General features: G+C 41.5%; 1 protein-coding gene across 4 annotated transcripts in view; it reads right to left on the reverse strand.

The window, feature by feature from the left end:
• Window positions 1–10667: 10667 nt before the first annotated feature.
• The window catches only part of AMPH (amphiphysin), a 234236-nt gene continuing 229234 nt past the window's right edge, over window positions 10668–15669 (reverse strand). For all 4 annotated transcript variants that reach the window (XM_002751342.7, XM_035253205.3, XM_035253206.3 and 1 more), the window contains one exon: window positions 10668–11913. In XM_002751342.7, the coding sequence (XP_002751388.3) occupies window positions 11806–11913 (108 nt within the window). In that variant the 3' untranslated portion in view covers window positions 10668–11805. The remainder of the gene's footprint in view (window positions 11914–15669) is intronic.

Below are 15669 nucleotides of genomic sequence, written 5' to 3' on the forward strand. Positions count from 1 at the left end.
GAATGAAAGTTCTTTAGTGAAAGTATTACAACCAATAAATTTAGGAAAAATGAGAATATTAGCATTATGCAACCCTCATGATGTATTGTATTTAGACAATTGCCATGAATTGCTTTATGGCTTTCCCTTGCACTGGCTCTATTTCTCTCTCTACTGTTCTATTTCTCTATCTCCTGCATTCCTTTCTATCACTTCTATCTCCTTCTTTATGTCCATATTTTTTTTCTCTGACCCATTGGTGTTCATTTCTTTGCTTTTTTTTTTTGAGAAGGAGTCTCGCCCTGTCATCTAGGCTGGAATGCAGTGGCGGGATCTCAGCTCACTGCAACCTCCACCTCCTGGATTCAAGTGATTCTCCTGCCTCAGCCTCCTGAGTAGCTGGGATTACAGACATGCTCCACCATGCCCTGCTAATTTTTTTGTACTTTTAGTAGAGACAGGGTTTCACCATGTTGGTTAGGCTGGTCTTGAACTCCTAACCTTGGGATCCACCCATCTCAGCCTCCCAAAGTGCTGGGATTACAGGCATGAGCCATCGTACCTGACCTCCGTTTCATTTTTCCTTCTGTAGCTCCCTCTTTAGCTCTCGGTCTCCTCTATTTTGCTTTAGTTCTCCTGTTTCTCTCTCTCTCCTCATACCTCTATATTTCTCTCTATCTGCCTATCTCTATTCATCTTTTTCTATTTCTCTATTTGTATATCTCCTGTCTATTTTACTTTCTACGTCTTTCTCTCCTCTCTCTCTGTTTCTTCCTATGGTCACAATAGTTCCTTCAAAGTCTTTGATATTCCAACACCTGTGTCGTGTCAGGGTTAGCATCTGTTGTTTGGTGTTTCCATTTGAAGATGCTAAGATTGTCCTTGGCCTCCACATGGGGGGTAATTTTGGATTAAATCTGTACACTTTGAATCTCATGTTATAGACCTCTAGGCATCGTTTAAATGTTACACAGAATGTTGAGGGTTTTTTGTTAGCAGGCAACTGACCCAGTGAGGGACAACAAGTTCCTACTTGTGTTTGGTGGGCAGTTCCAGGCAGTTCCGTTTTCCACCAGGCCTGTCCTGTGTGTGCGCCACCCAGTGGCCATCCTGGGACCTGGGCACTGCCTACTCCTACTTCAGTTTGCAAAGCCTTTGGATTTGGAGCTGTTTAGGGCCAGTCATATTTCCACATGCACAGCTAGTGGGTGAACCCAGTAGTCCAGACATCATTGCATGATATTTCTTTCTTAATCTTCCTCCTCTCTGCAAGCTCTGCAATACTTTGTAGTTCACAGGAAATGCCCCTCCAGTCCTCTGGCCAGACAGGTGTGGCTTTGGTACACTGCATTTCCTACCATTGCGTCTGCCTCCAGGGCCACGTAGTGAGAGGAGAAAGAGAGAACAAAACCCACCAGGATTCTCTCGCAGGGCCGGAGCGGCTCTGGTGAGAGAGAAGGATCCCTTTCCTAGGAGTTTTAGCCTCTTGGCTCTCCATGGCAGCTGCCACTGCCACTCATTGCCTGGGGGCTGGGAGAGAACAGAAAAGTCCAAGAAAGAGAAAACCAGGGCTGTCTGACCACAGAGAGCCCCCTTTCTCTCTGTCATCACCTGGTGTTCAGTTCTGCATTTCTGATTATCTTATCTTTGAGTACAGGCCAGGAGATAATTGACGAGAAATAAATAAGAAACTTACTGTGAATTCATAGTGCGTCACTTTCCGAATTCCTCCAATTGGCTTGCTATGGTTGATTTTCAAAGTCCTCAGATTCAGGGTTCATAGTTGCATTTGTGAGCCAGGCAAGGCAGGGTGGGCTCACTGCAATTTTTCCAGTACTGGAACTCATTCCTACAATTCAGAGCTCCTTCGATTAAGAGGTGCCGTCTATTCCTCCACCCCCACCTTTATTTTTTTCAATGCAGAAGGAACTCATGGGGCTTCAGTTCTGAATGGAGGCCTTAGGTGGCCTGATGTGCTTCTGCCAGCTCTTGGCTTCCTATCATTGTCATGAGAACAAATCCAGGCTAGCCTGCTGGAGGATGAAACACTGTGTGTAGTGGAGCTGATTGATTGAGACCCAGGCACTTTGACCAGGCAGTCCTCCCAGCTAACCCAGCAGCTGCCCCATCAAGATCAGATGAGCTTGGTTTAGATCAGCAGCACAGCCTAGCAAATCTATGGACGTATAAGAATTAGTAGATGATGATTGTGCTAAGCTGCTGAGTTTTGGGATATTTGCTACCTGGTGTTATTGTGGCAAGAGTGTGGATAGAGAGACTATATAAAGAGAGAAAGCTAGAAATACATATGATATTTTATATATAACATGTACAAATACATTTATATATTATTTTTAACAATATATAAATATGCATATTTCTTTTTTGTTGTTTTCTTTATATACATTTTCTATCTCACTATTTACCACTATTTCTGTATCTTTAGCTCTCTCTTCCTAACACTGTCACACTCTGTGTGTCCACGTGTAAGCTTCTGTCTCTACAGGCCTATCATTCTCTCTCTCCCTATCTCTCCTCCTAACTCCAGTTCTCTCTTCCTGTCTCTTTCCCTATTTCTCTGTCTCTCTTGGTTCCAGTCCCTCTCCTTCTCCCTGTCACTATATTTATATATATCTCTCCTCTCTTGTTTTCTCCCTCTCCACCTTCCTTCCCTCCCTCCCTTTCTATCTCTCTATCCCTCTCTCTCTCTGTGTGTTTCGTATCTGTTTTTTTTTTCTCTCTCTCATCTCCACATGTCTCTGTCTCTCATTCTTTTTGCTTCTACGGCCACTGTCCCAGTCACTCTCATTTCCACTCTGCTCTCCATCCCTCTTCATCTTTCTAGTTTCTGCTGCTGTCACTGTCTCTGTATCATGCCTTCTCTCTCTTCATAGTAACCTCTTCCTCTCTTCTGTCCCTCCCTTTGTCTCTGCCAAGTCCTCCTTGCCAGCCTTCTGGGGGCCTGAGGGTGTGATCAGCTCACTATGGTGGGAGAGAGGTGCAGACTCACAGATGTAAATGTCCTTCTGCTTCTCCTTGTAATTATACTTTCACATATCAGGAGGTCAGAATTATGATGATGACAGAAGAATTGTTAAAAAAATAGCACTGCCTTGGGGAGAAAGTTCTAGTATGCAGAGAATGGCTTGCATTTCTATTTTAGTCTGCTGTGAGATGTTCCCTAGCAACACTATGGGAAATAATCTGCTTACCATGAATTATTATAAGTTGCTGACCTCTAAATGGCCCTCTGGGCTCACTGTACCACTTTGTGACCACAGCGAGGCAGGTCAATAGTGTCTTCAGTGAGCTTGAGGGGGACACACACCTCAGTATCAAGAGCACACAGCACAAGACCTGGAACATAGTAGGCACTGAATGTGTATCAGTGAGGCTGGGCGCGGTGGCTTCTGCCTGTAATCCCAGCACTGCGGGAGGCCAAGGCGGGCAGATGAATAGCCCAAATAGGGACACTTTGGAGAGTCTGATCTGAGAACTTTCAGCTCCAGGAACTTACTGCTTTGGAAAAGGCAGAATAAAAGTCCAAGGGCTGCCACTTAGAAGTGTATGTCCTTATATGTGGCAGTAGTAACCTTTACCCTGGACACATCATCCATCTTCCAGTGCCAAGGATTGTGCCAACTTGTTTGTTTCTAAACTAAATGACGTCTAAGCTAGTCTTTACTGCAACTTAATTCTTATAATAATACTCCAGGCTGGGCGCAGTGGCTCATGCCAGTAATCCAAGCACTTTGGGAGGCTGAGGCAGGTGAATCACAAGGTCAGGAGTTCGAGACCAGCCTGGCCAATATGGTGAAACCCCATCTCTACTAAAAATACAAAAAATTAGCTGGGCGTGGTGGCAGGTGCCTATAGTCCCAGATACTCAGGAGGCTGAGGGAGGAGAATCGCTTGTACCTGGGAGGCAGAGGTTGCAATGGGTTGAGATTGTGCCACTGTACCCCAGCCTGGGCGACAGTGCAAGACTCTATCTCAGAAAAAAACAACAATACTCCAAAGGAGATATAATTAACCATATTTCACAGATGAGAGAATTGGAATCTTAGAAAGGTTAAACTCTTCAAGGCCACTCAACAAGTAAATAATGGAGCCTGGAATTCAGCTAAAGTCTAATAAATTGGAAAATCCTGGCTACCACCCATTTATGGGTGATACACACACACACACACACACACACACACACACACACACACGAAATATAAAATATATAATAAACATACATCATATTTATATAGTATTATATATATTTCTTTTTAAACTATAAAGTGTAAGAGACCATTAAGAAAATTTCAGAGATATTTCAGAAACTCAAGGGTTACTCTCAGATGGCAGAAAGCAAACAGCCTGAGATACTGTTGAATAGTATTCATTCAGTTAATTATGGTGGACCTCATAAAGTTGTAGAAATTTCCTCTAGCACTGCTAGAGTTTGTGGTCTACAGAAGTGTACAGGAATGTCCCGGGTTTTCACTTTCTCTCACCACTTACTCATTGACTCACTCACCCAGAGAAGCTTCCAGACCTGCAAGCTCCATTCATGGTTAGTTCCCTATACAGGGAACTTACTTACATATTTAAATTTTTATATCCTATTTTTACTGTAGGTTGTCTATGTCTAGATAGGTTTAGATACACAAATACTTACCAATGTGTTACAGTTGCCTACAGTACTCAGTAAAGTAACACACAGCATAGCTTTGTTACCTAGAAGCAACAGGCTACACCACATAGCCTTGGTGTGTAGTAGGCTCTACCATCTGGGCTTGTGTAAGTGCGTTCTACAATGTTTGCACAAGGATGAAATCGCCTAAGGACATCCTCAGAATGTTTCCTTGTCATCAAGCAACACATGACTGTATATAGAATTATTCATGAATACTGTGTTTTCTGTCTGTACAATGGCATGCCATTTCTACCTATCCACATCTGTATACCAGCTCATGCCCCTCATTCACGCTCCTCTCTGCTGCTCCTTGCTCCACAGCTGGCAGCCCCTGCATCACATCCATCCAACACGGGCACTTTGCTATCACCAGGGAGCTGTGATGGACCCCTCACAGGGTTCTCTGATTCCCTGTGTGAGCCTTTCCCTGGGAACGTCCTCCCAGCTTTGCTGGTTCTCTGATTCCCTGCGCGAGCCTTTCCCTGGGAACGTCCTCCCAGCTTTGCTGGTTCTCTGATTCCCTGTGCGAGCCTTTCCCTGGGAACGTCCTCCCAGCTTTGCTGGTCAAGGGGAACACACGCTCACATCTTCACTAAATACTATCAGTCCTATGGTGTTACCAGAAACTTTAATTTTTTTGCCAGTCTGATAGCTATCCAGCTATCCCATCTCTACTAAAAATACAAAATTAGGGGTTTAGTAGAAACCCCATCTCCAGTAAAAATACAAAACTTAGCTGGGCATGGTGGTACACACCTGTAATCCCAGCTACTCAGTGGCTGAGGCAGGAGAATTGCCTGAACCCAGGAGGCAGAAGCTGCAGTGAGCCACAATTGCACCACTGCACTCCAGCCTGGGTAACAGAGTGAGAACCTGTCTCAAAAAATAAAAAAAAAATAAATAAATTTAAAAGGCCCAGATCTGATTATTAGGAAGCTGAGGTCCTTTTTTATACTTAGTATTCACTGAAGTGTGAATTACCTTTCATGTCCTTTAAGTATACCAACAAGGAGGCTGGAGTTAGAACTTACATTAGAGCCTGCCTGGGGCACAGCCTCACCCTGCCATTTCCTAACTGCGTGACCTTGAGCAAGCTTCTGTGACTCTACCTTAGCTTCCCTGCCTGTAGTAAGTAAAAACAGCAACTGCTTCATAGATTTGTAAAGATGAAATATAATAATACATACAGTGTCTGGCAAATAAGTCGACAAATATTATTAACTATTGCCATATTATAAATATAAATAAATACAAACGATATAGACAGATTATAATAATAGTAATTATTATTTATTTCTTCTTGACTTGAATGAGTTTCTCGTGTATTTTAGACATTTTTCCTTTGTGAATTTGGGATGGTACAAATATCTTAAGTCTATCATCTGTCTACCAACTATCTCAAATATCTTTTCATTAAATATAAATTCTTAATTTTGGAGTCAAACTCTTTATTTTTTGCCATATACTTTGGGTGTTTTGGAGTCCTGTTTTTTTTTTTTTTTTTTTTTTTTTTTTGAGATGGAGTTTCGCTTTGCTCGTTACCCAGGCTGTAGTGCAATGGTGCGATCTCAGCTCACTGCAACCTCCGCCTCCTGGGTTCAAGCAATTCTCCTGCCTCAGCCTCCCGAGTAGCTGGGACTACAGGTGTGTGCCACCATGCCCGGCTAATTTTTGTATTTTTTACTAGAGACGGGGTTTCACCATGTTGACCAGGATGGTCTTGATCTCTTGACCTCGTGATCCACACACCTCGGCCTCCCAAAGTGCTGGGATTATACGTGTGAGCCACCGCGCCCAGCCTGGAGTCCTATTTAAGAAAACTTTCCCCTCTCCGATATCACAGAAATATTTCGCATTTTCTTCTCATGCTCAGTTTCAAATTTTATCCCATGCTGATCCTGGGATTAGGGTTTCTGGACTTCCTTGAACTAATTGTTCAATCAGCCTCTTGTTCATTCACTCAGCACATGAGTATACAAGATCCAGGAGTGAATACAGCATGCAGGGAAGGTTGGAGACCGCAGCACTTGGTGGGGGAAATGAAGGGCTAGAGAGCATCATATTTACGCTCAATGTAATAAGAATGTAGAAGGGTAAAAGGACGAGGGCTTTTGAGGATATGGGACTTGAACTATGCCTGGGGCATGGGGTTAGAGGCTAACAGGAGAGGGGAAGGCATTCCCAGGAAAGGGAGATTGTACCCCGGTGAGAAAGGTAGGTAGCCATGGGGGAGGTGAGGCCCTGAGGAGAAGCCTCTGAAGCAGGCAGTGGATGAATTAAGTTGGGGAAGAGGTGGAGTTTGGCTCTGAAGACCAAGCAGAGGCTCTCGGATCTGGTATGACGTGCAGTAGACATTTGTCGTTAGTATGTGTGTGTTGGAGAGGGAGAGAGGCGAGGAAGGAGTGGGGACCTGTTAGGTACTTAATTTGGGTTGAGCAGTAGGACACTAGGAATACAGGAGGCCAGGTGACAAGGGAGACAAGGATCCAAGTTGTCTTCTCTGGAGTGTGAAGGACCCTGACTAAAGTGTAAGGTTTTATGTTTTGAGGGAAAATAACAGCAGGTGTCCACAATCTGGAAAATGATGCACAGAGGAAGCTCCCGTCTTCAGGCCCAAGATTCTGAAGAATGGAAGGGCCCCTCAGTGACGCACCATGGAGGGGTTCAGAAGGAAGTCCCTTGAGCACAAAGTCTGTCTTATAAATGTGGTCCCCATGTATGGTAACTGACACTTAGCAGATGCTTGGTGTATTTTAATAAACAAATGAACATGTGGACTTGGAAGCAATAATTGGACACTCCAAAGACAACATTCCCTGGACAACTGGAACACAAACTGAAGGACAGATTGCTAATGCCCCACCCCACTTCCAGCATCCACAGGATGGAGAAGGAAAAAATAGTAACAGAGAAGAAGCAACCAGAGAGGGAAGAAAACAAGGGAAGTTTGTATCTTGGAATCTTGGGGAGAAGTGGAAGTTTGGTGGCATCCCCAAAAGCCACAGAGAGCACTTTGTGATCACTGGTAGCTTTTCGGAGAGCAGAGCATAATGACACAGAGTTTAATATTTACCGGTGGGAGGAGAGTATAGGGTATCGGCTACGTGGCAAGGTGCTTATAGACAAGGTGCTCCGGGGCTGAATTGGTTTTACAGGGCATCAGAATGCAGCAGGAAGAGTTTCTGGAGCACTGACTACAGATGCACCCTGTGTAGGGTGCTGCGGGGAGGGAAATAAACATGGAATTCTGAGCCAACCCTCAAGAATCAGACAACCTGAGTGTTTGACCTGAGAGCAGGGGGCCTGGAAATTAACCGGATTTTAGGAAACAAAGATAACGTCTCAAATACCTTTGAAGTGGAAAAAGTCACTATGTGCTGTTGTTTGTTAAGTGATCTTTAAAAGGTATTACCAATGAGTCGCAAAATATTTGGATGGACTATGAAGCTTATTCGAGCATAGTTTATTTGACTTTTACGAACAGTTTATCACACCCCTGCTGTGTGCCTTGAAGAACGCTGCCCCTGAACAGCCAGGTGGTCACCTGGGGATTCAGGTCAGGATCATCATCAAACAGGACTACACCTGCAGGGCTCGGAGATGAAGACAATCATCACCTGCATCTCCATTTTCTAGTCTTTCAAGAGAATATTGGTCCTCGTCTTCTCCGTGCGGTTACCAAATGTCCGATTCCACTTACTGAAGTCCGAAGTCACCCCGGGAAGTCAGTAGCTACAGCATTGTGTAGAAAAGCAGTGATCTGCTCAGCTCCAAGTTCCAACACACGGGTATAGGGTTTTTAGTTGAGTTCCATGTAAAAACCAGAAGGCAGCTGTTAGCTGGGCTCCTTTGAAAAGAGTAGTAGAGTCCTAGCAAGGCCAATCTATTGACCAGTCTGCTTCTAAGGCTTCAAGGTGTTCAGCCATGCAATTTGTGTGGAATAAAGCACTGAGCTTCCATCATCTTTAAACTCATTGATTTCTCATACCTTGTGTAGTTTCCCAAAGGCATTTTCTTTAATGGGCCATGTGAATGGGTGATTGGGTCATGCTGGGATCGTTCCAATGACCTGATGAGAGGCTTCTTCATGTAAGAAAAGAGGGCTCAGGATTCTAAATGTGCACACTCCACTAGGCAGCCTAAGATGTGATGGATATGGTTTTCTGGTTGACTCAAAAGCAACCCCAGCTTTGTCAGGAAAAAAAAGCAGGTGTGGCGGGAGCAATGCAACAGCATGGTGTGGGAACCCTTACCTGTCCCAGGGGCCCTGGCTACCCCGAGATAGTGCTAAAAATTCAAATTGCCAGGCAACTTTACTTCGCAATTAGATATATCACACAGGTTCAAATGAGGGACTATCCATCATATTGGTAGGAATGCCAGGTAGGTATACGTTTAATAAGAATTACCGGTTTTCTTTCCAAATAGTTCCGAATAATAACTCTTTGAAGGTCTGCATGCTATTGAGTTTGTAAGAAGTGTGTTAAATCACAGAGAGGAAGCTCAGATAGGACCAAGGCCTGGTTCAAGGCCATTTGGGATATCATGAGCTACAAACTCCCTATTATATGACTGGGTGATGTGCTTAGGATGGGCTGGTGGTGTGAGAACTTGAACCGAATAACTGAGAAAGGGAAGTGAAGAGAACGTCACACTAGTAACCACAGGAAATCCTCGAAACTAACATTCCTTAGAGAACGTCACACTGGTAACCACGGAAAATCCTTGAAACCAACATTCCTTAGGAAATCCACTGAAATGGAAAACAATGTTCACTCCACATTCAAGGACTTTTCTGGGGAATGCCACCGCCCCACTCCCATCCCTCCATCCCCTTCATTTTCAATGCATTAGGAGTTCTTGGATTGGTAAGTCCTGAAACAAAAAGATCTGATGACTTTTATTAAGTGTAAATATCCAAAGGCATTTTAAGTAATAGGACTAAATAGCTAATTAAAATCATGTCATTTCAGAAGAACTTGTTACACTCATGTGTAAGCATTTATCTAGGGCTACAGTTATCTGGGTCATGTCTTGGGGAACTGTACACTGAGCAGCCACTGTGGGCAGGAGGGTGAAAGGAATTTAAGAATAATTCATCACATCTTCTGCTCCAGGAGATGTGGCAAGGCAATTATCTTTGCAGAACATCAGTTGCACTTTATTATTAGAGCTGATTTTCAGTCTTGGCTCTTAACATCCTGTGTGTACTCTCAATGTCAGGAGTGGCTTTCTATTATGAATCTTACATTGCTGCCTTCCACTTGCTGAATTAACAGTCATGCTCCTGGGCAGTGACATTTGCTCTTCTTGCACTAGAATAGCATTCATGATGACCCAGCTTCTCTGTAAATTAGCCCCTGGAAAAATCTTGGCTCAATAACAGTTATTTTCCTATTCACATTTAAAACAACAAAATCAGTAATAAACCAGGAAAATTCAAACCGTGAATGAGGAGTACATACTAAATCTAAAAGTCTAATAATATACATTCTTGATCAGCTTACGTTATATAAAGAATTATATTAGTAGAAAAGGTTCTGGATCCAATAAAAGGCTTTTGTGTTAAGAATTCTCCTCTGGGAATAATGGCCAAGTGAATTGACTTTTCTCTATTCCGTCTGATCTAATTTTTTATGTACCTACAAACATAAACATGCCAGAAAGAAAAGTGACCAGAAAATGAAGCTGGTGTGAGAAGAAATTGCTGATGATGAAGGTCGTAAGATTATCAGTGATTCACAGACTGGGAGTCCGCAGCGGCACCTTTAAGGGCTCTCCATCGGCAGCTGTTATTGGTGCTGCAGTAATTGCTGGAACACTGAGCGACCAGCAATGACTGGAATGAAGGAAGTGGGAGGTGAGGTGGGACGGTGCAGGGCAACCCAGGGGAAAAACCAGCGTCTTTCTGCACAAATAACAACTCCAATATCAACCGGTACAAGCAGAGTATCCGACTGAAACAAAACTTCCAAAAAATATATAAAAGACTCATCAAAAGGAATTAGGGTAATCGTTGGGGATTACCAAAGGTTTATTTGGAATGACACAGCACTGCAAACATAGTTGTTACAGAGGATTTGTGGATACAGCATACACCATCTATTTTATTTTAGAACAATCTGTGAAGATGAGTTGCATAAATAGAAAGAGGTGGAAATATTAGAGGAGCTGTTTTGATAGTGTTCTTTTGAGGGTGGATGAGCATGCCCCATCTTTCTAGCCAATCTCATAAAGGCAGAAGAGAAAACTACTTAGCTGCTCATCCCAGCTAGCGTACCTCCAGCCACAGCGGCTGGACAGCTAGATAAATCAGGCCCTGCTTTCTCCCAGGGGGCCTCGGTGTATCGTGCTATTTGTCATCTCATCCTGAAACCTGCACTGTACAAACACAGATACTGTTGACTGTTTTGGCAGTGGGATGGCTGCTTTTGCCATGAGGCAAAACTGCAACTGTAATGCCAGACAGAATAAGAGCAATGCATGTATCAATGACACTTGAGAGGCAAAGAGCTACAATGGAAAGGAAAGAAAGCAACTATGTATATGTAGCCTTCTGCATACACATAGATCCAGCAGTCACGAGAACTAGCTTGCATGACAGTGTGTCCATATATAATATATATATATATATATAGAGAGAGAGAGATGTTTTGGAAAAGAATGTTGAGAACTTTTGCAGCAATTTAGTTTTAAACACAGTAAACCTGAAAGGGAGCGAGAGCACGTGCTCACACCTGGCAGGGGAATAAGATAATCTTGTACTACAGGACAACTCATCACATCTTCTGTGGGGCAGCCACTCAATACCATACACCTGATGCAGAGACATTAAAGTCTGATCTGGAGAAAGCTACTTTAGAATTGGTGGGAGGGGATCAAGTACAACAGTCTCCACAGCTTGGACAAAGCACAAACAAACCTGTTATTGACAACATGGGAACGAGTGAGGATTCTTTTCCTTAATTTACTTTTTTTTCCTCTTTTTTTTTGCACACATGCGCCACTGATACATCTTCCCAAGGTTTGTGTGGCATCAGTCTGTAAATCGTTAAGAGCATAATAGCAAAAGTGAACTCTTCAGGTTTTCAAGAAGGTTTAAAAACCCAGTAGCTGAGCTCTTTCTTGCAATACTTGTTGCCCTAATCCAAGCGCCGGGTGAAGTTCTCTGGAAAGAGGCCTTTGTAGGTGGCAAGGTCTCTGTACTGAAGCCAGTCTGATTCCTTCACTCCCACTAGCCAGCCTGCATCCTGAAAGACAGTGACAGGGCTTTCAGGATTCAGCGAACTACTGGAAAATCCACAATTAAATAACGTGTTACATTCGTGTTGTGGTTCTACGCCAGGATATCACATTCTAGGTAAAATGTTGTGCCGTGATCAATGGGAAGGCCTGTCCCAAAGAAGTTAATTATAGAAAAAGAAGGAAAGAGAAAGAGTAAACATTTGCAATGCCTTATTTACCGTGTAAAGTATAGTTAATTAAAGACTAATATTAACATTATGACTGTACAAAGCATAACGGATATTAACTGGATTATAATATGAGTTCTTAAAGAGGAGAAAATGATTAGAATTACAACCAGAGCAAAGACAGGAATACCATGTGAAAGCATTTCATGCACAAGAGCATTACCTATTCTGGGGGTCACAGTCTAAAAAAGGTTTGAGGTTCCTTGGTTAGAATGCAGTACTGATAAGGCCATGGAATGTCTTATATTTCATCCCAAGCCACTTGCTTATAAGAAAGAACTCTGACCCCCCCCAGCTCATATCCTATAACCCTATAAACCACCTATGTAGGGCTTATCAAATACTAAAAGCTAGATGTGGATTGCCTGATATTGCTGCTGTTATTTTTATAATACCTACTTTTCCAAGTTTATGTAAATACAAAGCAGTTGGATGCCATGCATTCTTGCTGGAAGGACTCCTGTATTCTTTATAAATTATTACTCATAACATTTGTCTGTCATATAGAAGTGCCAACACAAAAATGAGACATTTTGCCGAGAAAGGGTAAGGAGCCATCCATGTATCGTCATGCAGAATGCGAGATGATACTTCAAACAGGGAAACAGAGGCTGTGGCCTGCCCTTGGCTTACTGAAGGTAAGCGAAGTCTAGCTGGAAAAGCTGTGTTGAACAGAACAGGGGGAAGTGACACCATACGAAGTGCAGGGAGTGGGAAGCAACTATCTTTATTATGTTAACCAGTGCAAAAGGAAATGCCACTTCAGATGAGGGATGGCCAGGCTTAGACTGAACAAATCCCCAACAAAGTTCAAGTACATCAGATAAAATGAGGCCTCAAAAATTAAGTGAAGAAGCTGAATTCATTTCCTTTTGATATAATCTGAGACTATAAATTGATGCTGCCATATAGACAAGAAATATAAGTGTTTAGACAGCCCGATTTTTGAAGTCAGGAAAAAAAACGCTAAGGAAAAGAATGGCTCAATAGAATAACTGATGATATCCTAGCTGATGAGGAAAAGTGCCCTCTTTAGAATTATGATGTCACATATGTGAAGGACAAAGCTATATTTAAAATAAAAGATGATAGCTGAATATTTTCTGAACCTCTAGAAAGCATATAAAATGTCATTTCCCCCCCACAAGTATCTACATTTGACTTTATTTATAGTGAGTGAAAATCTAATGGAGCCAAGTGGAGTTAAGCACTTAAAAATGGTTTCAATAAAGTAATCAAGTAAAGGACGACACAAACTCACAATCAAGATATATTCCAACACATAAATTCTGAAAGACAACTTGTAAAGTGAAGCATATTAGCCAACACCAATCCTTAGCTGAGGAAAACATAAAAAGTTAAATATGAACTGCTTAAAGTATGTGGTAGAAAAGGATTTCCAGTTTTGGTAATAGCAGAATAGCTTGTATTAGACAAATCCTTCTGCACAGCATAATTTAAAACACTGGAATAACTATCTTTAAATATCTATATATACATGTATGCAACTATTTATATATACAAACAACTCTTGGTTTTTCAATATATAAAGTATAAATTTATATATAATGGGCTGGGTATAAATAATGGGTACAACTATTTGAAGGCACATGAAATGACCAAAAGCAAGCAGAAATTAGAGTATTTGACCCTTGAAAGTAGAGAACTGCACGGGGTGAGATCTGTGCTGATACGGTTTTTCCCATGAGGATTATTCTCAGTGTGATATGGGGCATTCAGAGGATAGTGTAAGGCTGCCAGAGAAGCTGGGCACTCATGGTGGTGGGCGGGGGGGGGGGTTATCTTGAAAAGAAAGGAGCCACTGAGGGATGGGTATCCTAATGTATGTAAACTTCCTTGAAATTCTGGGCTGACCCCCAAGCTGTGCATGCACATAAAGGATAGAGACCCACCCTAACAACGTATAAAACCAACACCCCAAGGTAACTGTCCAGTAATCTATACGTCTGCTAAAACAAAAATAAGCAATTTTCACATATAGAAAACAATCAGACTCTCTACCACGTATGATTTACCTACTGTGCCTAGTATCAATTAAAAAGTTATTAGACATGGAAAAAAAGGAAAATATTAAAAAGCAAACAATAGAAACATGCCCCGAGATGGCCCAGCTGTTGGAATTAGCAGTAAGAAATTAGGGCAGCTATTATAAATTTGTTCAAGTACATAAATTGAGAGACAGTAATAATGAAAGAATATAAGTAGGAAATCTCAGCCAAGAAATGGAAACCATATGAAAAAACAATATGGAAATGAAGAATTGTAAAGTCTAATACCTGAGATGAAAAAGTTTTGCTGAAGAAACTTAACAGCAAACTCAAAGTAGCAGAGGAAAAAGTCATAGTACTCGAAGGCAGATCAATAGAAATTATCCAACCTTACTACCCGAGAGAAATACTGAATAACCAAGAACAGTGTCTTAGCCATCAAGAAGTCCAATATAGGTATAATTAGAAACCCAGGAAAAACAAACAAAGAGAATGAGTCAGAAAAAATTAAAGATAAAAAGCAAATGTAGTGAAAAACATTAGGTTATAAGTCTAAGGGATTCAGTGATTTTCAAGTATGAGGACCATAAAACAATAACCCCACCCATGCACAAAACATTCACACTGATGAAAATCAAAGATACAGAGAAATCTATTAAACGTAGTCAGGGAAAGTCATTTGCACACAGGGAAGCAATATTAAACAAATAACAGCTGATTTCTAATTATAAACAATAGAGACCAGAAAACAATGAAACATGTTGAAAGAAAAAAAAAAAAAACTCAGATTTCTTTCTTAGTGAAAGTGTCATTAAAAATTAAGAAGAATAAAGACATTTTCGATAAATAGAAGCCAAGAAGATTTGATGCCAGCGGACTAGCACTAAAGGAATAGCTAAAGAAAGTTCTTTAAGCAGAAAGGAAAGTAATATCAGAAGGAAACTCAGACTTACAGAAAAGAATGAAGACCTGGAAATGGTAAGCTTGGTGGTAAATTTAAAAGACTACCTATTTTTCCTTTTATTTCTTTATAAAATAATTTCTCGTTAATGCAAACAAAAAACCCATTATAAATGGGATTTTTAATGTCTTTGAGATGTGTGATGCTCACACTTTTTCTTGGTATTGGTAATTTATGCTTTGTGAGTTTTTTTTCTAGAAGAGTCGAAGGTTTTAACAATTTTGTTAATCCTCTCAAAAACCTACTTTTGGCTTTGTCTATTATGTCCTTTATTGAATTTGTGAATTTATTTTTATTATTTCCTTCCTTCTAAGAATATTTAATTTTGATTTCCTAATCACTATAAAATATTTTTTAACTTACACTATGATTTCTTTGACCCATGGGTTATTTAGAAGTGTATTTAATTGTTTTTTTAATCTTTAGCAGCTTGGAAAGATAGATTATTATTAACTTTTTTCTTTTTATGATGGGGTCTTGCTCTGTTGCCCAGGCTGGAGTACAGTGGCATGATCATGGCTAACTGTAGCCTTGAACTCCTGGGCTCAAGCAATCCTCTCATGT

Source organism: Callithrix jacchus, chromosome 11 (assembly GCF_049354715.1).
Source record: "Callithrix jacchus isolate 240 chromosome 11, calJac240_pri, whole genome shotgun sequence".
In the NCBI taxonomy this organism is placed as follows: Eukaryota; Metazoa; Chordata; class Mammalia; order Primates; family Cebidae; genus Callithrix; species Callithrix jacchus.